At 45.1% G+C, this 23696-nt stretch overlaps 3 protein-coding genes across 3 annotated transcripts; 1 reads left to right on the top strand and 2 right to left on the bottom strand.

Annotated features, from left to right (window-relative positions):
• The first annotated feature begins 704 nt into the window (after positions 1 to 704).
• On the top strand, positions 705 to 6405 carry tmem30b (transmembrane protein 30B). The gene is made up of 7 exons (XM_007894786.2): positions 705 to 1256; positions 2626 to 2733; positions 3363 to 3470; positions 3561 to 3651; positions 3850 to 4002; positions 4729 to 4917; positions 5705 to 6405. The coding sequence occupies exons 1-7, from the start codon at positions 1041 to 1043 to the stop codon at positions 5890 to 5892; spliced, it is 1053 nt and encodes a 350-aa protein (XP_007892977.1). The 5' UTR covers positions 705 to 1040; the 3' UTR covers positions 5893 to 6405.
• A 5604-nt stretch (positions 6406 to 12009) lies between these two features.
• Positions 12010 to 20465, bottom strand: zmpste24 (zinc metallopeptidase, STE24 homolog). The gene is made up of 10 exons (XM_042338809.1): positions 20224 to 20465; positions 17433 to 17579; positions 16910 to 16996; positions 16542 to 16658; positions 15983 to 16135; positions 15737 to 15878; positions 14526 to 14722; positions 14250 to 14354; positions 13583 to 13726; positions 12010 to 13466 (listed from the first exon to the last, which is right to left on the bottom strand). Exons 1-10 carry the CDS (start codon positions 20326 to 20328, stop codon positions 13242 to 13244), a joined length of 1422 nt encoding a protein of 473 aa, XP_042194743.1. The 5' UTR covers positions 20329 to 20465; the 3' UTR covers positions 12010 to 13241.
• A 1385-nt stretch (positions 20466 to 21850) lies between these two features.
• On the bottom strand, positions 21851 to 23484 carry LOC103179610. The gene is made up of 2 exons (XM_042338593.1): positions 23050 to 23484; positions 21851 to 22287 (listed from the first exon to the last, which is right to left on the bottom strand). The coding sequence occupies exons 1-2, from the start codon at positions 23482 to 23484 to the stop codon at positions 21943 to 21945; spliced, it is 780 nt and encodes a 259-aa protein (XP_042194527.1). The 3' UTR covers positions 21851 to 21942.
• Positions 23485 to 23696: the final 212 nt, after the last annotated feature.

Genomic DNA, 23696 nt, shown 5'->3' on the forward strand with positions numbered 1-23696 from the left:
GGCTTTCATGCCAAAACATGAAATAATTATTTATTTCGAGGTTATTTTAACCCCAAATCCTTTCAACTCAAACAAGCGTACACAATCTGAAGAGGCCTTTTATTTCTGTGTTTAAATTGATGTCATTAAAGAAAATCTAATTGAGTGAATTGTTTTTAGATTATTGACTTTTAGACAAGTTTTTTTTTAAGGAGGGAACCCCAGTATTATTGTCATTGGTGTAAATGTTAATGTAAACATTTTATATTTTAAAATTGAGATTTGTTTCTCCCTTGCGACTTTTTAAAAAAGAATAATAATCCTTGCATTTGATACAGCGCCTTATCACTTCTTCGAGACGTCTCAAAGCGCTTCACAGAATATGCTGTGAAGTGAATTGACTGTATATTTTGTGGGCTAAGGCGGGAGCCAATTGCACATAGACAGTCGTGGATTGAGTGACCCTATTATTATTTTTATTTAATTAAGTAAATATTTCCCAGACATGCTGTCAATGTTTTTCTCTGCCTGTAATAATAATAATAATAATAATAATAATAGAAAGGGGATAATTAAATGAAAGGAGTTGATCAGTTTGTGGTGGGACAGAATTGGATGGGTAAAGGCTATATAATATAATATAATATATATAACGTGTATTTTTTTAAAAATTATGGTGATTGACAATTCAAAGAACACCACTTGTGGATGGATGTTGCAACACACCAGCAAATCCCGTGATCCTGCCCTCCAAACCAAAAGTAGGTGTGTGTTAACAGTGACGAGTTGGGTCTAAGTCTGGAAAGAAGGAAAGCGTTTGACACTAGTCCCAACAGACTAAAAAAAAACGTTTCTCTTTACAATTAACACATCAGATCTCGATTTGTGATCAGGTTTTTTTTTCTTTTTGTCTCTCTCTCTCTTTCCTTTCTTTCCTTGGCAATTCTCAGTAACTTGCAGCAAACTCGTTTAAGCTTAAAAAGTTGTGTGCTTCCCTTTCTCTTTCTCGCTCTCGCTCTCGCTCTCTTGTCACAGGTAAGAAGATCTCACTCAGTTAAACCATGTCAGTGAGTCAGGTTTCGACTGTGGACAGAGTGGAGGCTTCACCAAAGAGCAACAAACCAGACAACACAGCTTTCACCCAGCAAAGGCTCCCGGCTTGGCAGCCCATTCTGTCGGCAGGTTATGTCCTCCCTCTGTTCATCGTGTTTGGGTTGATATTTATTGGGATCGGACTCGGGTTACACTTCACTTCCAACAGCATCATGGAAAAACAGGTGAGTGAGTGACTAGTTATCTACCTGCCTGCATATCTACCTTCCTACCTACCTACCTGCTCCTTCCCCTATCACTTACTTCCTGGTTCTTTGTAGCTAGATTATTTGTCTTTTCCCCCTCCCCCCACCTTCTCTTTGGAGCTAGGAGCTAATATTTAGGGTTTTTAACTAAATTTAGGGTTTTTAACTAAAGTTCTGGGTATTGCATCCACTTTTAGTCAGTTTCACGCGTTCCCGCAGTGACAAATTGGTCTTAAAGTTGCAGGATTTTTTTGTTTGTTTGTTTGTTTGTTTCCCCATTAAAAATGTCAGTGGCAAAGAGAACAAATCCTCACCTCCAAGGTTATCGGTCGTTATGGAGTCTGTATTGACCCGAAAGTAAAAGCAAACTATCCCAATGTTCCCAGATGCAGAGATGCAGAGTTGGGGTGTAATTTAATCCTCAGGCTGAAACCTTTTACATCCATTCCTACCATTTATTTGCTTAATCTTCAGTGGAGGCCAACCTTTTTGGTCAGGCGAGAAAATAAATGTTCTTGATTTATGGCCACGGCATAAACATTGCCACTCAGTCCTGTAGCTCAGTGGTTAGAGCACTCGCCTTGCATGCGAGACACCTGGGCTCAATTCCAGGCAGGTCAGGGCGAAACCTTGGGCAAGTTTCCTTACTCCACACGCCTAATAATAATAATCCCTCCAAAAAACAAAACAATAATAAATTGGTCATTTCAATCCACGACTGTTTGTGGGACTGCTGTGCACAATTGGCTGCTGTGTTTTGCCCACAAATACACAGTCAATTCACTTTACAGCATATTCTGTGAAGCTCTTTGAGACGTCGAGACGACGTGAAAAGCGCTATATCAAATGCAAGGATTATTACTGTTATCACTGTAAAATAAATTGACTGTATATTTGTGGGCGAAATAAGATATCGCGCCTTATTGTGTCATTGAGATGTCTCAAAGCGCTTAACGGAATATAGTGTAAAGCAAATTAGTTGACTGTGTATTTTATGGGCGAAACGCGGCAGCTATTTGTGCACAGCAGTTTCCCACAAACAGTCATTGATTGAGTGACCCATTTTTTGGAGGGATTATTAGCTCCTGGAAGCGATCCGCAATCGACTAACAACCAGGTTCTTACTTACTGCTGGGCAAACAGAGGTGCGTGGAGTAAGGAAACTTGTCTAAGGTTTTGCACTGTCGGGCAATTGAACCCAGGTCCTCTCGCTTGCGAGGCGAGCGTGCTAACCACTATGCTATGGAACTCCTCAAGTGTTAAGCATTAAGCGTCTGGTGCAAATGATATGATGACCCAGGAATTGTAAGGTGTAACCAAAAGTTTGCACTTTTCTGTTTTCTCCTAGATCGATTATACAGGTGACACAAGCGAGCATGCTTGCTACAATTGCAGTATGAATGCAAATAAGAACTGCAAATGCACAATAAGATTCACGGTGACCCAGATGATGAAGGTAATTAACTGAAGTCCATTCATATCTGAATAAGTAACTGCTCTTTGACTTCCAGATTTTAAAAAAATAATAAACTTTGCAGTTGATGTCGCACATTTAATGTGGGAAGGACATGTCAAAGCGCTTCACCGGACATAGCTGTAGGCGAACACGGCAGCTGATTTACACACATCTTACAAACAGACACAAAATGAATGACCAACTTTATCGGGGGGTTGTTGGGTGGGGCACTGGGAGAAACTCCCTTTTTTCGAGTAGTGCCATGGTATCCTCAACGCCCACCTGTACAGAATAACATCTCAACAACCACAACCTGTATCTACATAGTGCAGGGGCAGTGTCAGATGATGAGCAGTGAGAGTGGAGGTGAGAGGTGAGAGTATTGGTGAAAGAGGTGACCTCATCTGAAGGACCTCACTTCCGACAATGTAGTACAGAGGAACTGTCTGGTGGAGTGGCCAATAGACCTGACCATATGTCTGAGTACTTAACTGCGCAGCAGGACTAATGCTTTGTTAGTCAGAATGTAATGAGAATGGAAACCCTCTGCTTAAAGTTCTAACTTGTCGTCATCATCAAACCAGGCACCATCAATGTTCACTCACAGAGAATACTGTGTTTCTCTCTAGGGGCCCATCTTCATGTACTACGGATTATCGAATTTCTTTCAAAATAATCGGAAGTACGTAATCTCCCGGGACGATATCCAACTTTTCGGTGATTTAGATAATTTCCAGGTAATGTCTTTCAAGGAACGGTAAAGCTCCAAACAGTTCAAACCGTGGAAATAAATGACTTCCTTCATCTCTGCTTCTCTGTTTTCTCAGAACCCTTCCAATTACTGTTTTCCATTTGTCCGAGACAGTCAGAAACGCCCAATTGTTCCATGTGGAGCCATTGCAAACAGCCTTTTCAATGGTGAGTTAATGAGTATTGTGTATCAACGGAGAGTTCATGTTTGTTCACTTTACAGTATACTCTGTGAAGCATCACTCGACTTGAAAATAATTACTGCAAAGCATTTTGAGGCGTTTCAATATAGTAAGGCACAATACAGTAAAACAGTAAGTATAAATCGTTGCATCACATATCTTTACCCTGAATGTTTTCTTCCAGACTCCTTCACCCTATATAAAGTCGGGAATGACAACAATCGCTCTCAAGTTGTCCTGAAGAGCAAAGGAATTTCTTGGTGGACGGATTACAACGTCAAATTCAAGAACCCGGTTACAACCAACAATAACAGCGTTCTGCAGGCAGCATTTGATGGTAAGTTTCATTTGCTTATATGTTAAGTGGATCAAGATCCTCAACGTGACCTACAAAGCCCACTCTTCACCCATACAAATACTCCCACCCACCGACCCACCTCATAATGGCAACTCCAGCAGTCACCCCCCAAAGCATACTCTGGGATCCCCATGTTTTGGCTCTTGCCAACCTGCACCTAATACTCTCGGGAAATAGGTAAGCAGGGTGTGTCCCTCCAGAGGGAGAGTGAGCATTCCATTCTAGACACTTGCAAAATTTCCATATGTATGTGGCATGCACGCAATAATCTATCTGGATAATAACAACAACAAGAAATTGCATTCATATCGCGCCAATCACGTCGGGAGGACATCCCAAGGCATTGGACAATGTGGGTTGGGATCAGAGAGGGGTGGAGTGCAAGTGGGAGGGGGTGGAGGAGGGAAGATGACAGATTGCACGGTCAAAAAGGAAGGTCTTGAGACACACCAATGGGTTTCTCCATGTGTTGGACACCCAGCCGAGCAAAACCCAAAATGTTTGTTTGAGTGTGGTGCTCATCTCGGCTTATTTCGCCCACAGGGTATACAGTCAATTCACTTTACAATATATTCTGTGAAGCACTTTGAGACATCTCAAAGACGTGATAAGGTGCTGTATCAAATGCAAGGATATGATTATTATTATTTCTGCGGTCAGCTCGTTCCAAGGCCAATTCGATCAATTATCTCGATTCAATTCTAGGAACCGTCAAACCTTTGAACTGGCTTCGACCTGCCTACGAACTAGACACGAATCCCCAAAACAACGGCTTCCAAAACGAAGACTTCATTGTGTGGATGCGGATCGCGGCTTTGCCCACGTTTCGCAAACTCTACCGGCGAATCGATGAGGGACTGACCGTTGGGAAATACGACCTGGAGATAGCGTACAGTATCCTTGGAGACAGTGTAAACATAGAGGGGGTTGAGAGAGGGAGAGGGAGGGAGAGCTAAGATAACAGACCGAATCATATTGAAATGTTTCCTCCATCTCAATTATGATCGAACCGAGCTCATTTGCTAAAGTAGCTCAGGTTACTCTGCGTCCCATGACTGTGTTTGTTTGGAAGTCTCAAATGGAGTGGTTTCCAAACAGCATTCCTCCATAAGGAAATGTAGGGGGGGGGGGGGTGTGCGTGCGGAGGGAAGGGGAGAAGATAGATTATGTCCTATAATCAGGGAGAGGTCCCTCATGCTGTCCCAGTGTGTCACGGGAACCCTGCACCGGAAACAGCTCACGAGATACAGAGAGAGAGAGAGACGGCGGGACACAATACTACAATACTATGCATTTCCAGTTACTATATTGAGTTCAGCTAGGAACGTTGCATTTTACACCATGTTATTAAAGAGCAGGGTTTTGCCACTACACAGTGGGCCGTCCCCGGCCACTTTCAAAGAGTCACAGTGGGACCGCAGCCCAATTGGATTCACACCCCGCTGTGTAGGCGTCTGCAGGGAAACTGAGTCTCCTCCAGGTGTGGGGCAGGAGCAGGGATCCATTGTGACCCTTCTTAGCTCAACCCTGACAGCACTGTGGGATTCTCACGGTGACGTTTCACCACGAGGTGAGCGAGTGCCTTGTACCGTACGGAAGGCTTGAAATGTCAGATGGATCCATCAGGTCTGTAAAGACATCCTAACAGCAAAAAACTTTGGCCTTGACCCATTGTATCCAGATTATCCGGTGCTGAGCTTCGACGGACGGAAGCACATAACGTTCAGCACGATATCCTGGATGGGCGGCAAGAACTCATTCTTGGGCATTGCTTACCTGGTGTGTGGGTCCCTCTGTGTTGTGACTGGCATTGTGCTGCTTATCGTCTATATCAAATACCAAAAACAGCACCACGGCTCTGCTGAATAGCGAGCTGCACAACGGCACCCAAATCGTTCTGCGATTAGTTCTACCTGTTGGACAGAAATAGCGAATTATCATGGAATGGTTATTAGAAATTAACTCCTTATATGAAGCGTTTAAATTTTACTTCATCTTTTTGGGAATGAGAAGAGTGTCAGGTCTCTTTAATTTACCCGTCGCATATTTCCCAGTTGTGAACTCTGTATTGATTTAATTACATTATGAAAAAGGTGCTTCGAAACACATCCCAAATGACTGTGTCTTCTTGCAAATGTTAGTTAGTTACTTGAAAATGTTTACAGCGATTGTTTTGCTCAGCAAATGTAGTCGGGTGCATTAACAAATTAGGGCTTGTGAAGGACCCTCTGGGTACACAGAGGCTGGAGCCAGAAGAGGTAATAATGTTCCAGGAGTAAGACTGAGCACAATCACTAGTACTCGGTGGTGGAGGCGGGAGAATAATTCAGATCACTATCATTGATCTTATTGATCAATTATTATTATTGCGTTTTGCCCACAAAATGCAGTCAATTCACTTTACAGTCTATTTTGTGAAGCGCTTTGAGGCATCTCAATGATGCGATAAGGCTCTATATTAAATGCAAGGATTATTATTACTATTACTATCTTACTTTTTTTAAACTCCTAAAAGTTTCCGTTACTTTTTCAAACAGGGTTTCTTTACGGTCCAGGCTTTCTGCACCCATCACTTCAATGTTTATTTCACCCTTGAATAAGATTTTGCGGATTGTAACAAAACGTCTTGAATTGGCAAAGCCGTTGGCTATGCGTGGAGCCTGAGCTGCACGCTTTGGGTGGGGGTGTGAGGGGGTGGGGGTGTGAGGGGGGGTTGGGGGTGTGAGGGGGTGGGGTGTGAGGGGGTGGGGGTGTGAGGGGGTGGGGGTGTGAGGGGGTGGAGGGAGCCTGGTCCAATCTTAATTGGGATCTAGGACACATTTAGACAAGAGCTAATGGAAAAGTGAATTTCGGAATTTCCGCAATCTGGGATCATCTTAAATTTGGGGGCAGAATGGTGTCACAGGCTAAGACTAGGTGGAATTTCAGGCCTCGGGAGCTGGGAACTCAACTGCTGGCTCGGCCCAGGGATAATATAGGGTCAATTATCATAGCACCGAGCTCCTACCTTCAGCTGAGAACAATCAACTCAACACAAATATTTTCCTAATCTCTCCCTTCGTTTTTATTCGATGTTGATCGGGACTCCAATGACACTGATCGAACGGGAATGAATGTGCGGGAGGAACGGTCTATCTGGAGGGTCCCAGAGTAAAACAGTAAATAAATACAAAATACACACGCTTTCTCTCTCTCTCTCTCGTACTCATAATCCCTCAATTCCTTTGCCGATTAACTACACCAATTCCCTCTTGTCACCCCGGGTAACCCATTTGTACAGTCATCACTCAGTATTTCCCTTCAAGTCACTCAAACCCCTTCCCATTTTGCTAAAATACAGGAAGAGCTATGTTCATCTGAACAAGAGGAGAGAGTTTCTATGAAAATTTAATCAGCTATGGCAGCAGCCTGGTATCAAATTGCCTACTCGTAACTCCTTTTTGGCAGGCAGGTGGGAACAGATCAAATGTGCGACAGCACTGTGACTGCAGACAGAACTTGCACCCTTCCACTGCCATTTAGACAGGAGGTAACTTACTGTGAGAGAGGAACAGGCTCCAGTGATCTGACAGTTTTATTGCAAGATCATTTCTCCATTGCGGACAATTACCAGTTTGCAATTGCGAAGCCTATATTTCAGCTTGCGCACCTGACACTGACTGAGCCGCTATTTCAGCTTCTGCTTGTATCAAGTTTTTCCAAGCTTGAGAAAAGCAGGACTTTGAACTAAAAAAAAACAATAATTTGGTCACTCAATCCACCACTGTTTGTGGGACACTGCTGTGCGCAATTGGCTGCTGCTTTTCGCTCACTGGAACTGGAAAGTAGAGCGTCCGATTAACAACCCCAATTATTACTAAATCCTGTTGGTGAAAGACAAGCCACTGCCCCACCTCACACACACACACACACGTGTGCAAGATGTTGCTTTGTAACATAATAGTAAGAAAATGTCTCCCGCGTATATTTTTGTATTGCTAATAATGATAACCCTTGCATTTGACATAGCGTCTTGTCACATCGTCGAGACATCTCAACGCACTGCCCCGAAGATACTGTAAAGTGAATTGACTGCGGATTTTGTGGGTGAAACGCTGCAGCCAATTGCGCCCAGCAGCGTCCCGCAAACAGTCGTGGATTGAGACCGATTCAAACCCAAGACCGATTCAATGGTGGGTTGAAAAACGATCAAAGAGGCCCCAATGTCCAGCTAAAAACAGGGGGGTCAAATAGGTGGGCCTTCTTCCTGAGTAGCTGAATAAGAGGGGTGGGGGGGGGGGTTGTGGGTGAGGGTCATGAGAAAGTTGCCGTGACCACACACCGCCCATTGTGACGCCACAAACCGAGCGATCTCTCAGCTGCTCCTTCTCAACAATCACAGCAAAAAATCTGGCGCACGAAATCGGTCTCCAGCCGCGGGGATCGCTGGAGACGTCGTACAGGATTTCTTTTGTCAATCTATCGGTAAGAACGGGAGTTTTACCCCCCCCCCCCCACTACCACCACCACCACCACCTCTGGAAGCCATCCGCGCACGTTCCCTCTCCCTCCTCGGTTGAGGGAATGGTTGTCCTGCTCGGGAAAGCCGTCCGTCCGTGTCCGTCTGTCCGTCTGTTCATTGTGACATCAGCAGTCTGCAGAAGAACGAGTTCACGTTACGCTCCAACCCGGCCCCGAGCCTTGGCTTCAACCCATCGATTAACCCCAAAAATACTAAGTTGACGAATAAACTTAATCACGGGTGCAGGGAGGGAGGTTTCTCTGAACGTTTTCTGTCCTTGTACAACGCAATGCGATACAAAATGACATGCATGCAGCGCCCTTCGCGACGGGAGGACGTCCCAAGGCGCTGGATAGTCAGGGATCAGGACCCTAACTGTAACACACCCGTTAGGTACAGAGCTGCAGAGAGCTGGGAGGGAGCAACGAGGTTGGAGGTTAATTCAAACTCGTGTGGAATAAGCCTATTACTTAGTCTGAGGCTATTTCTGAAACAACGCAGTGATGGCGTCAGGAGGGATTCATCCTTTGGAGGGATGAAAGAGGCTGAAATTTTCTGTTAGGAGGGAGAGACTCAAATGTACTGCACAGGCTCGTTAGGCAAGTTATCGTGTGTGCACTCTGCACTCATTCCATGTTCACATTCATCACACGAACATCCCCAACTTCCAAACTAACCCAAGGGTTTCTTAATTCACGTCTGAATTTCACCGCTGACGACTCAGCACTTTGTTGAGAAGCTTTCAAGAGCGGATGAGGGTGGCGGTGGGGTGAGGGGCTTCAAAGAAGTCAGGTGTATTGCAAATAACACAACAAAGATGATCGAGCATTACACAGCCATGAAACACCATTAAAAAATAAATTTGCAGAACTGCAGTCAGATAGAATTGAAAGGATCCACAGAAGTGATACAGGAGATTTTATACAGAATTCTTTCAAAAAACAATGTATATTCTCTTCTCCCCTTAAGAGTTCTTTGTGAAAGCTCTCGAGCCTAGGCCATGTTTGATATAGAAATGTTACAGGACGACTCCAGTGTGAGGATGAACACATCCTCGCCCCCGTCGCCTCTCATGGCCATCGGGCAGATTATACTCGACCTCATTCTGTTCCTCTGCTTGTCTGTCCTCATCGTCAACATCATTAACTTCATCACCAAGCGGGTGGAACCCCCCACGGCCAAGGTCAGTGTCTCTCTCTCTCTTTAGAAAATGTTGTTAAACACTCAATTTCCTTTCAGGGGCTCTCTTGCTGACTCTTTAGAACTAAAAAAAAAATTCCTATCTTTGCCCCCCCCTCCCACCACCCCCCCCGCCACCTCACCCCCCCCCACCCTTTGCAAACGCGTGTTTTTAAAACGTTACTTATTTCGATTGGGATACAAAATGAAATCGATCGCTCCTCCCTCACTCCACGGTCGTTTCTGGGACGTTACTGTGCGCAATTGGCTGCCGTGTTTAGCCCACAGTAATAGACGGTCAATCCACTTTTAACGTATATCCTGTGAAGCGCTTTAAGAAGTCTCAACAGCACAATAAGACGCTATATTAAATGTAAGGATTGTTATTATATTATTATATAACTTGTCCCCTCCAAGGGAAAAGGACTTAGTGACAAGTTATCAGCAGAGGCGGGTTAGGCATATGTACAGCAAAACAAATTACATTTGTAAATCGCCTTCCACGTCAGGCGGAGAATTTATATGAAGTATAAATATGTAGGTGCATGTATAAATACATCGATAAATGCAGCTGGGATATTGACAGTGTGATGACTTAAGTGGCAGAGACAGGGATGAGTTATCGGGAGTTTACTGTGTGTAAAAAAAAAATTGCTGTAGAATCAAGAACCAAATTATTAATGACCTTTTGCCATTTTCAATTCAGGAAAAACATTGCAATCTTTCCCCTCTAACAGCTGATGAAACAAGGCGGCTACATTACGGCATTAACATCCAGAAGGTTTTGCTGAAAAAGATGCAGCTCGTGGAGCTAAAGATCGGGTTGCTGAAAGCCATTCTGAACTCCCTGAAGAAGAAAAGAAAACTAAAGACGTCTCGCAAACACAAAATGTGCAGCTGCTCTTATTGCATCGCCAATACCTTCGGCTCCGAAATTAACTGCGCTGAACAGACAGATGCACTGCTGGAGGATATGTAACGCTAAATATCTAAAATAAATAACTTTAATTTCAATATACTGAATTGCTGTGTGTCCTGGTACCTTAAACCCTAACGGATACTACGAGATTGTGGAGTCCTGTAGTGTAGTGAGAGGACCCGGGTTTGATTCCCGGACAGGGCGAAAACTTAGGCAAGTTTCCTTACTCCGAATGCCTGTTCACCCAGCAGTAAGTAGGAACCCGGTTGTTAGTTGATTTGTGGATAGCTGTAATGTAATAATCCCACCCACACCCAAAAAAAAAAAGTGGTCACTCAATCGAAGACTGCTTGGGTGCGACTGGCTGCCACATTTTGCTCACAAAATACAGTCAATCCACAATATATTCTGTGAAGCACTTTGAGATGTCTCAACAATTTAATTACGGCGCTATATCTAATGCAAGGATTCTTCTTATTAAAGAGGTCACACCAATCCCCTTTGTAAATTGCAATTCTCCAAATAATCCTCACATGACAGGTTACTGTACATAGTGTGTGCTATAATACTAGTCTGACCCACACCCCAGTCTGCTTCTCTGGATTTGAAGGAACTTGACCATCCCAGTCGACTTTGCATGGTTCATAAAATAAGGGGTTTACTGTTTGCATATGCTGAGGGGTCAGAGCAATGGGTAAAACATTACGTGGAAGCACTAAGCTCAGGGTAACCTGCTCTGTTAAGCAGATGTAGGCACCGTCCTATTTGCCTTACAATTTAATGGCTACAACGTGCACAGCAGCTTCAGAAAGACGGGTTATAAAACCACAGCAATAAAAACGCTCCATAAGCACTAGCAATGTCAAAACCGACCCATCGTCCAGCTCTGAAGGATGACACACGTTAGGGGGGGGGCAGTATTGGTGGAGTGGATGGGAGGTGGAGAAAAATACAGCCATTTATTACAATATATTCTGTGAAGCGCTTTGAGACGCCGAGAAGACGTAGTAAGGCGCTATATGAAATGCAAAGATTAGTGTTAGGGTTAGTGTCAACTGTGCGCTTTCATCAATTCACCTTTATAAACTACAATACTCCAAATAATCCAGCAAAGGAAAACAGGAATGGATGGATGGATGCAATTCAGCCCATCAGACCTGTTTCAGCCGTTTAGCAGATCCTGACAGATCTCTTCAACCCCCCCCCACAAAGTCCCGCCATTTCACTGTATTTCAGCGACTTGGGGGTCCTCTCAACGTGAAATGCTCTGTACAAATGTAATTTGTTGTTGTGGTACTCTTAGCAACACATATTGAACGCAGACTGGGACACCAATTGTCAGGATTAAAGGTACAAATTCATACACAGAAAACAGCAAAGGCTTTTGTGTTCCTCAAACTCCACCCATTCAGGCCATTTATTTCACACTTGTAATATTTTTGCAGTTTGGTAGGTTTTTTTTAAATAAACAGAGGAAGATGAACTGGGATACGTCCTCGGCTTATCAGAATGTGCACGTTCATTTAAATCCACAAAATTCATCTGAAATTTTTTTCTTCTTTTTTTTACAAAGACAAACTCAAAAAAAAGTAATACACGTTACATCACAGGCACTAAATAAAGGTGTGTTTATCACAATGCTGATTTAAGGTATAACCTGGCTTTCCTTCTCGTCTTTTTTGGTAAAAAATATAAAGTGAATTGACTTTGTGTTTTTGATTTGCAAGCGGCATTTAAACAAACAAAAGGTTGAGAGTTTTTCTCTCCGAGAAAGAAGAATCCAGGCTCAAAGCAGAATTGAAGTGGATGACAAAATGCACTCACGCTATCTATTTGCATAAAATGAGGGCAGCAGAACCATTTTCGAAGCTTAAGGTAATTTGCTAAAAATTTCCAGGTGCCAGATTTCAAACAAAAAAAAACTTAGGATTGTAGTAACTAGTGTAAAACTTGGAGTTACGGATATGTTTCGTTGCTCACTTCGACTTATCTGTTGATGGGACAGCTTCAAAAAACTTAAAGGGACTTAGTTACGTCTGTGTCAGAGAGAGAGAGAGAGAGAGAAAGACTGGGGTGGGAACAAAGTCAAGGAACGCAGCACAGTTGCAAGTGATAGCATAGCAAAAAAGACAAGCTATGAAATTAAAATTGACTCGTGATTTACCGCTAATTCTAACACAACATACTACAGGCACAAAGCAGTTTCCGAGGAATCTTTTCAGGTGTCATTGCCACACTGAGGCGAGCTGGATGTAGGGAAGCACTCCTTCTCTGTGGCTGACGGCATATGTTACTGTCAGTCTGTATTACCGAGCCTGGCAGGTGGGTTTGTAAATAGGTCTGGGCGACTTCAAGTGCTATTGCATTCTTAACACAACAACACAGCAACTTCAAGTATGATAACAGTCCTCCACTGCTCAAACACAAGTTGGTCCACTCCCTGGTAACACAAGCTAAATGCATTCAGATCATCACGCAATGCCCATCAATATCACTCTCTTGATGCGAGTTTGCATCCTCAATGGAATGAGAAATTAAAATTAATCAAAAAAAAAAGTCAGATTTCCTCCCGAGGCCAGAGAAACCGTTTCCTGCTCTCGTTTTACTTTAAATATATTATCAGTCCTCTTTCTTGTCCTTTAAGGCACGGAGTCTCTCCAGGAGAGGAGGGTGTGAGTAATGCCACATGGAATACAGCCAGTCAGCGACTGGGAAGCCTAAGTTATCCTTGTTCAGTTTGATCAGGGACGAGTACAGATCCGTCGCTTTTCCCAGGTTCTTCGCGAATGCGTCAGCTTGGAACTCGAACCTTCTGCTCAGGACAGTCAGGCAAAACGACAGCACCTGCAATTCAATAGAAAATCCATCCCCATGTCAGATCGTAACGCAACCTGATTTAGCGACTCTTTTCAGCACAAAGCTGTAAGAGAGCAAAACGGCGCCGAACGCTGTGACCTCACCTCGTTGTAGGGCGAGAATATGAACTGAAAGATGATCATCAAGCCGATGAGAGTGGGCTGGCTGTCGTAGAAGCCGAAGGCGGAGAAGAGTTCCTTTCTGTCCATGAGGACAGCGAACAGGAAGAAGCAAAAGAACGAATTCACCTGTAATGAAAGGCATGGTTGGTTGCACACGCTCGCAATTCCAATCATCGCCGATGCTGTTTGCCTTTGGGACTCCGTCTCAGGCCCTTCGGTCACCCTCCTACCCCCACTCTCCCTACCCTCCAACCCTCCTGATCACAACCCCCAGCTCGGCTCCAAATTCCTGACTTTCAAGAGCCTGGCGACGTCCTCCCGGCATGAAAGACGCTATACGGGTGTAAGTTGTTGTTAGCGGCTGGTAACATTTTTGGAAGGAGGGACATGTATTTGATGAGAGTTCCAGATCAGCAAAGGATCAAAGTCACTTCTGCCCATTTGATCCTACAAACAACTTACACTTTTACAACCATCTTTCGTGTAGGATTCATCAGGCTGCGCTACTTTCTTCATCCCACGCTCGGAATGTATGCATGCATGTATTTATTTTAAATCAAAAACTTGTGGCCTTGAAGATGGATGTTTTACATCCTTTAAAGTCTCCTTCAAAGTAATTAATGGGGACATTTTGTAAGCCACGGATTACCTGACTGATGACAATGTTCTTGACTGTGTGACCCAGTTTCCAGTGTCCAAGCTCGTGCCCGAGCACAGCCAGAACCTCTTGGTTGTTGCAACCTTGTCGCTTGTTCTGAAAAGGAACACAGATTTTGCTCTGAAATCATAATATTCCTTGCATTTGATAAAAGCGCCTCATCGCGTTGTCGCATCGGGTGGAGCTGCTGCACGGCACATTACGGTAGCGTTCGGTCTCAGCGTCCCAGCCCTGCACCGGCATCAGAAACTCAACGGGCAACTTTACTTTGGGTTTGAGCTTGGCCTCCGATGCCTCGGCTTCACCGCCGTCCCCTGCAGCTGTGGGGGCATCAGAGCTGTTCTCGTCGACAGCCCCTTTGTTTAGCGGAGAGTGGTCCTCCAGCAGAGTGTCAAACAGCACGATCCGCTTGTTCTTAAAGAATCCGTAGAAGTAGGCGTTGCTGTGCGACGATCTTTTCGATCCTAGTTAAAGAGAATGAATACTTACAGCAGGATTCAAATGTTAATCCTTTCCTCGGATACAGCCTCCAGAACATGCCATAACATTTTAAAGCATTGCACGGAAAATCCCCGACAACTGGAGTTTTTCAGTAAACACAGCAGCCATTTTGCACCCACCAATGTCCCACAGACAGGCACGAAGTGAATGGCCAATTTACTTGGAGGGCTGTCGGCCAGGACACTGTTAAGACACTCCATTTTCCTTTCCGAATAGAGTTATGGCATCTTTCACATCCACCTGAACAGGCAGAGAGGACATTGGTGTAAATGTCTCAAACGAAGGACAGCAGTGCTTCCAAATCAGACTAAGCTAGGAGTTCAAAGTGCCAACGTGGGGCTTGAAAATCATAACCCAGAGACAAGAACGCTTACCAACTGAGCCAAGCTGACGCGAGGCTTAATCAGGTATAAAAATTGCAAAAGACAATCCATGAAAGATGATCATCGAGTTACCAAGTGATCTTTAATATATTAAAAAAACATAAACCTACTAATAATAATCCTTGCATTTGATATAGTGCTTTTCACATCTTCTCGACGTCTCAAAGCGCTTCACAGAATAGATTGTAAAGTGAATTGACTGTATGTTTGTCAATTCTCAGGGGAAGTACTGGTGTCCTGGAGATGAATAATTGCTATTGTTAGATAGGGAATGCTATACAGCTCTCTGACCAGTTATTGCCACTCAGGAGCGCTGCCTTTATAAAGGTCTTGCATTGTCACATGTCGCATCTCCTTGCGTAATTCATATTACGCAAGGAGATGAGACAGTTTTAAACAGCTAAACCTGGGTAGCAATGTCATGTAGAATGTAGCAAAGCCAAAGGTATTAAATGTACTTATATCAACCAGCAATACAGTGGACTGCACATCAATAGGCAACTTGCTGCATTCAAAGATGTTCCGCCGTCACAGGTTGCCTATTAATAAGCCTGAGAGCAGGTCACAGAAACCAATGGAGCTTCACTGCCTTACCCTCTACTATGTAAACCTTGGTGAGAGGAAAGCTGATACTCTTGGCCATTTTCTCGATGCTCTCCTTCAGTTCCCCTTCAGGAAGTGGAGTGAATTTATCAAACAATGGTGCGATGTAGTCAGCATAAATGGTCACCAGTACCTGAAACATACAGCGCGAAAGAGGAGGAAAGAGTTAGAAATGAGGGGAGAAAAATTGAATAAGGGCACATGATAAAACATGAAAAAGCAGAACTTTAGACTCACCAGGGAGACGATCAATGTGAAAAGCCAAGCGTAGATAAAGAAATAATCTCCACCGATTTTGATGATGTACAGAAGCAGCGAAGTCACAGGGAGTAAAATACACTGAGTCACTGCAAACTTCTTCAGGGCATCTTTAAAAAAGAATCCCAACGTCTGCGGAAACCAAACGAAAATGCGATGCGATCAGCCCAGAAAATAACATTGGAAGACTTTGCCAGATTAAAAGATACACATATTCTGTTTACACAAAGTACGAGATTCCTTGTATCTGAAGGCAGAAGTGTCGATTCCTTCAAACACAGATTAGATAGTTTTTTTTTAGGAAATAATATTATGGGATATAGTACATAGGTAGTTCAGGACATATGTGCATGCAACCAAGTGGAGCTTTGTCTTTTTTTGGTCTTGCATTACTTATGTTCTTAAGAATGAATAAACTACCATTAAAAATATAGATCATAATTTGGTTTTCTCCCGACATCCAATTTATATTTGAATGAGTGGCGCAACTTGCAAACCGTTATGTGTAGCCATTTAGAAATCTGCTGCCTTTACAGACCTGCTGGTTGAAGCCATGCCTCTCCTCAATGACAAACGTATTGTAGAGACTCCAGGGTAGACCAGTCACTGCACTGAACAAGGTAGCAAGGAATAGGAACGCCAAGGATTGGGTTATCTGTCAAGTATAAAAGAAAAGGAAACATTTGAAAAGTTAAATTCATTGTAAAACAGTGCCACTGCAATGATCCTCAAAAGGAAAAAGGACTTTAGCACAAAGTCATCTGCATGATTTTGGACATTTGCAGTTGATATTTGACCAGAACAATCTGCAGTCTACAATTCATGCCGCACAAATAAAGCTGTTTGTTGTGCGTCAACTATAAGTAATTCATAATAATAATAATAACAAAACTGTACGCTAATTACCTCATATGCAGGGCCAAACCCAAAGCGCCCAGTCATGTGTCCAGACACTCGCCATAGCAAAGGGATTCCTCCCAACAGCAGAATCAGCTGAAACAATGGAGAATGATTGTAATCAAAATAGGCAATGGCACCGGCCACATGCAGATGCAATAAATCAGAAATATTTCTTGAGATAGAATGCCACACTGGCGGAACTAAATGGGATGTTTAAAAAGGAGATGGCTAGATACTTGGGAAGTCAAGGGATTGAGGAGCATCGAGGAAAGGCAGAGAAAATGAAATTCAATGGCAGATTGGGCCATTTTAACCCCGTCCCCACCCCACCCAAAACTTCACGTGACAAACTACAAAATTATATTTCTATAGCGCCTTTCATGTCGACAGGACGTCCCTACGTGAAAAGTGCTATACAAAACAATCTTTCATCTTACCTCCTGCAATTTAAGAATGGGTACCCACTACTCACAAGAGTAGCCGCAGTACACAATACAATCGCAGGTTAAAGTACACCGATGTTACTCACCGTTCCTTCAGTCTCAGAATAAAGGCCAGACCAGAATCCAAAGGTACTTTTGTCCAGTTGGTAGAGGCGAGATTTCTCAAAGGTTTCAGAGTCCATGATCGTCCCCAGCTCCTCTGGGACCAATGTAGTGTTTCTGTAAGTCTTGCGCTAAAGAGGGAGAAAGATTTTCATAAAGAGCCAGAAAAAGGGATACAAGGAAAGCTTTCAAACATCAAACATGGACACTTACAGCACAAACAACAACAAATTACATTTGTTTGGCGTCTTTTACGTCAGGAGCACGTCCCAAGGCGCTGGACAGTCAGGGATCCACACCCGAGCTGGTGGTTGGGATTAGGAGGATAGGAGGGCGGAGTGGATAGTGGTAGGAGGATGAGCAAAGGCACGGTCGAAGAGAAAACACTCAACACCTTTTCAGTGGAACTCCCAGAAGCATTACCTGATATTATTCCGGTACTCCCGCGTCCCCATGCATCACTCCTACCCCCTTTTCCAAACAAGATGAGCCCCGCCTCAGCAATTGCCCGTTCAATACCAGCTCCCTTGCTCTTCATCCACCCCTCAAGCTCTCCAACAGCAAAGCTTTCAAACATCAAGCAAAACCCAAGCCTTTCATTACCATTCGCCTTCAGTGTGCTAACCCAGGACACTGCAACTGAAAGCATCATTAAGAAATTGATGATTTACCAATGTGCCTTACACTGAAGAGAGAGGAAGCAATATCGCCCAAGGATAGTCTGACTCACACAATGTCTCTTCGTGTATACTAGTACAACTACTGGATGAGCCACTGACGCACAGGAATTGACCAGCAGAGAGCGAGACCCGAAGAGGACTCGGTGAAGAACTTCTTTTGAAAAAAAACGATGACATTAGCATTGATCTGAAACCCTGCTCGTTTCAATCCAAAAGATTAGTGAACTTTTTTTTTTTGCCACTGATTAATAAACCTACAAGTTCCACTTTACGCCCTTGCAAAGTATTTTTTGTTGCGTTTCGTAACAGAATTTAATGAAAAAAAAACCTAAAACTCTGAAGCTCGCAAGTTGTCTTTGGGGGGGGGAAGCCACCGATTATTCCAGTACTTCGTACATTGACTTGGATCTAAATGTCCTGCACGTAGGGAGCCAATGTTCCCTGAAGCCACAGAAGGATTATAGAAATGTTCGAAGACTGCCCCAGTCTCAATCGTGCTTATCGCAGTTGCCTAATAAATACTTCCTCTAATCTGCCCAAAAAACAGTTATTTGCATAAAAACTGAAACTGGTGAAACGGTTTGATATCACAACAGCTGCGGAGACACCACTTACCGAGGGACTCCCAGCGGGTCAGGCAGATATAGTTTGCACCGAGAAAAATAATAATCCTTGCATTTTATACAGGGCCTTAACACGCCTTCGAGACGTCTCAAAAGCGATTCACAGGATATCCTGGAAAGTGAACTGACTGGATATTTTGAGAATCTCTGAACCCCAGATTCATTCAATGAATAAACCAGTCCGTTCGCGGTAACCAATACAGGTTTCCATCATACTCTAAGCAGATTACTATTGATACAAATTGGGTTTTACACCAAAAAAAAATGTACTTTTTATTTTAGCGTCAAGAGTTCTACATCGGATGACTTCCAATTCAGACACCAGCATGGCACTGTGCTGAGGCACAACGCAAAGGAACAGACATAAGGTTCAAAGTCTCAATGAAACGATAAGGTACGATATCAAAATATACCATATTCAGGTTTGACCCCTGAAATGTGCCAAATTTCAGAAGATTTAGCGAATTGATTTTTTTTTTGGAAAAAAAACATGTGTGGCATCAGAGTATCTGGGGCAGAGGTGTCTCAGAGTGGGGGGTCCCTGGTATGGAGGTAGGTGGGGTATATGTGTGTGTTTTGGGAGGGGTGGGGGAAATATACGGGCAGAATCTTTTGGGCTGAGAGTGCACGATATCTCTAGGGGTGGGGGATGAGGGTATCTCTAAGGGGGTGGGTATCTGTTAGGGGGGATGAGGCTATCTCTAGGGGGTGAGTGAGGGGATGAGGGTATCTCTAGGGGTGTGGGAGGGGGGGTGAGGATATCTCTAGGGGTGGGGGCGTGGGTATCTCTGGAAGATGGGGGAGCAGGGTGAGGGGTGGGGGGGTATCTCTGGGGGTGGCGGGGTATCTCTGGGGGTGGGGGGAAGGGAGTGAGGGGGTGGGGAGTATCTCTAGGGGCGAGGGAAGGGGAAGGGGAGTGAGGGGGTGGGGGGAGGAGGGGACTGAGGGGGTGGGGGGGACTGAGGGGGTGGGGAGGGGAAGTGAGAGGGTGGAGGGGAGGGGAGTGAGGAGGTGGGGGGGGAGTGAGGGGGTGTGAGGGGAGTGAGGAGGTGAGGGGGGTGTGAGGAGGGGAGTGAGGGGGTGGAGGAGGGGGGAGTGAGGGGGTGGAGGAGGGGAGAGATTAGGGGGTGGTGGGAGTGAGTGAGGGGAGTGAGGAGGTGGGGAGTGAGAGGGTGGAGGAGGGGGGAGTGGTGGTGGGAGTGAGTGAGGGGAGTGGTGGTGGGGGGGAGGGGAGTGTGAGGGTGGAGGAGGAGGGGAGTGGTGGTGGTGGGGGGAGTGAGTGAGGGGAGTGGTGGTGGTGGTGGGGGGAGTGAGTGAGGGGAGTGGTGGTGGGGGGAGTGAGTGAGGGGAGTGGTGGTGGGAGGAGTGAGTGAGTGAGTGAGTGAGGGGAGTGGTGGTGGGGGGAGTGAGTGAGTGAGTGAGGGGAGTGATGGTGGAGGTGGTGTGTGTGTGTGGGGGCGGTCGCCTCTCACCTGCCGTCGGGCGAGGTACGCTTCCCACATGTACACGGCCCAGGAGAAAAGTAACACCGAGTAAAAGATCTGCCGCTCGGCCCCGAGCTCCGCCCAGGGCTCCATGTTGATGATGTTGATGATGATGTCGTGGTGGTGGTGACGGTGACGGTGGCGGTGACGGTCCCTCTCTCTCTGCGACGCTCTGATTCTCTTTCGATGCGATTCCGTCGGTGTCCCTCCCGCCTCCGCCCCGGACTGCGCTCCGCTGATGTCGCTCCGGGTGGACCGCAAGTTCCCCCTTTTTTTGGTTCCGCCCCAGCGATTTGTTCCCCCCCCCCCATTCCACTGGGGCTGGTGTCACTCTCTCTCTCTTCCCCCCACCACCACCACCTCCTACTGGAGGTGGTCCACTCTCTGACCCCCCATTCATATTATTGAAAATATTATATTATTATTATTATTATTAATATTATTGTTGAAAATAATAAGGAGACGCGTCGTACGCTCGGTTCAATACTTTTACGACGCTTTTGGGACGGCTCAGAAGACGCCATAAGGCGCTGTCACAAATTGCCGGGATTATTATTATTATTATTGTTGTTGTTGTAAATAACAAATTCAATGCTATCCCAAACAATTGCAAGGATTACCGTCAACCGTCGCGCTCGCATTTGATGCAGCGCCTTTGTGGCATCAAAGCGCTTCGGTGGTCTCTGTAAAGTACGATTGGCCCCGCAACATAGTCGTCTGCACAGTCACTAATATAATCCTTGCATTTGATATAGCGCTGTTCACGTCGGGAGGACGTCCCAAAGCGCTTCACAGAACACACTGTAAAGTGAACTGACTGTATATTTGTGGGCGAACGCGGCGGCCAATTGCGCACAGCAATGTCCCACAAACAGTCGCGGATTGAAAATGACCAATTTATTATTGTTTTTGGTTTTGGAGGGTTTATTATTAGGCTCTGTGTGGAGTAAGGAAACTTGCCCAAGGTTTCGCCCTCTGCCTGGAATTGAACTCAGGTCTCTCGCTTGCAAAGCGAGTGCTCTAACCACTGAGCTACAGGACTACACATTACATTAATGCCTGCAAATTGCTTTGAGACGTCCACCCCACCATGTGAAAGGCACTATATGAAATGCAAGGATTATTATTTTATTTGTGTCGGTTTGCTGGGGCTGGAGCTATCTACTGTAATTCCATCCCGCTTCATCAATGTGCGAGTAACAGTATCCCCTTGTTGGAGCTATCAAGTGTCAACGTTTTAATTGACGTTTTAATGTCTTATTATCCAAAGGATAGCACTTTTTTCAATCCAGTGCTAACCCCGCTACTACTATGTCAGACAAAAAACTGTGAGTTCAAAGTCCCAGTACGAGACGTAAACCCTCAAACCCTCTGACCCAGAAGTGAGAGCTCTATTTGCCCACAAAATATACAGTCAATTCACTTTACAGTATATTCTGTGAAGCGCTTTGAGACATCTCAAAGACGTGATAAGGCGCTATATCAAATGCATGGATTATTATTACTATTATTATTATTAACTGAGTCCAACCACTCCTCTAATCAATAGCAAATGAGAAGAAAGCTGAAATAATAAAACGTGCCATTTCTGGACATGAAACATTTTACTGTGGCGATTGTCATACAATAGGTAAATTATACTTTATAATTTTCTCTATCAGAAAGGTTTTTTTTTTGGTGGATGTGTGTTCGTGCGTGCGTCGTGCGTCAGCATATCCTGTCCTCTCTCTCTCTCTCAGTGGTGGGGTGGGAGTCCATCTCGGTGCTGAAGGGGCTTGGCGTGTGGCATCTCGAACAGATACAACTGGACGACCGGCTCGTGCACTCGGACTCCGTCACTCGGCGAGTCATTTTCTTGGCAAACTTCATAATCATGTCTTCCATATCCCGGATTTTCATCTCCATCTGTTGCAGCTTCCTCATGATCTTCTCCTGGATGGCCAACCCTCTGCGGAAACGCTTGATCTCTCTCCTCTTCTTCTCCTTCTTCAGATAGTTCTTGTCCATGGAGGGTCCGATCTTTAGGTACCCCGCGTACTTGTCCCACATTTTCTGTAAAGATACCAATTTGGATTACCAACAGCGCTTTATGCTTCCACCGGACTTTTTGGAAACGACAGTATCAACAACAATACAGTAACGATAATCCTTGCATTTGATACAGGACCTTCAGGTTGGGAAGAGGTCACAAAGTGCTGTAAAGTGTCGTATAGTGACTATTATTATTATTATTATTATTATTATGTGTATTTGTAGGCATTAAATGGTTTACACATAAATAACCGTGTGCAATAAGTAAGTTCTTAACATGTATCCAGAGAGCTCGCGTTTGAAGAGCGACATCGTCTGGGAAACTTATCATTACCCCACGCTCCGAGAGAGATCGGAATGCGTTTACATTACAAGTGCGAACAGATAATAATAATAAAATAATCCGTGCATTTGCGTCTTCGAGACATCTCAAAGCGCTTCACTGTATATACTGTAACGTGAATTGACTGTATATTTTGCGGGCGAAAGGCGGCAGCCAATTGCGCACGGCTGGGCAGAAGAGAGATCTCAAATATCCCCCTCCAGCAGCTCGGTCTGTCTTAACCTCAGGCACAAAAGTAGCTGACAGGAGCTGTCCTGCACACAACGGCTGACTCCCACACTTTGAAATCTGCCTCCCTCGCCTCCTTCAAGGTCCTTCTCAAGACTTTCCTCTTTGACCGTGAGCCGGGTCGATGACATGATAAGGCCCTGTATCAAATGCAAGGATTCGGATTATTATTATTACAATTTTATATTTCAATGCGGGCGCGAGCGACTGACCCTTAACATGCACGAGACCTTTCGTTTCTTCAGGAAGTTGAAGAAGAGGACCATGAGAATGATGAGGAAGGCCACCAGAAAGGCTCTGACCAGGAAATTATCGAGCAGAGCGGAGACACTGGACTCCTGGATCGAGTGGGGGACGCACCAAGCTTTAGCCGAAAGCCCGGTCAAGTCGTTGGGGACGGTGTCCGTGCGGACCCTGGGCCACGTGCGACAGCCGGTGGTCTCGCAGTGATCGTGGTAAGGGGGGCGCTTAGCAAAGAAGAGCTGGGAGATCAGCCCGGCCATTATCACACCCAGAGCAATGCCAATCATCCAGCCAACCAGCCAGGCGATCAGCTGGGCTGCGTGTTGCACAGCCACAGTTGGCAAACTGATGGGGACGCACGCGCTCTCTCTCTCGGGACACGGGGGTGTGGGGGGGTCACGCATTGTGAAGTCAACAGCTGTCGGTTGAACCTTTGTGATGCTCCATTATCACGTCGTCACTCACAGCCAGTAGGAGAGTCCTCCCCTTGCCTTCCACCCTCCCACCCTCTCTTTCTCCCCTCTCGCCCCAACTCCCCCCCACCCCCACCCCCAACCTGCTAGTGAACCCTTTGTGACATACAGGATCAATAAAAACGCGTGCCATGGATCTGGGC

Source organism: Callorhinchus milii, unplaced genomic scaffold (assembly GCF_018977255.1).
Source record: "Callorhinchus milii isolate IMCB2004 unplaced genomic scaffold, IMCB_Cmil_1.0 Scaffold10, whole genome shotgun sequence".
Classification (NCBI taxonomy): Eukaryota; Metazoa; Chordata; class Chondrichthyes; order Chimaeriformes; family Callorhinchidae; genus Callorhinchus; species Callorhinchus milii.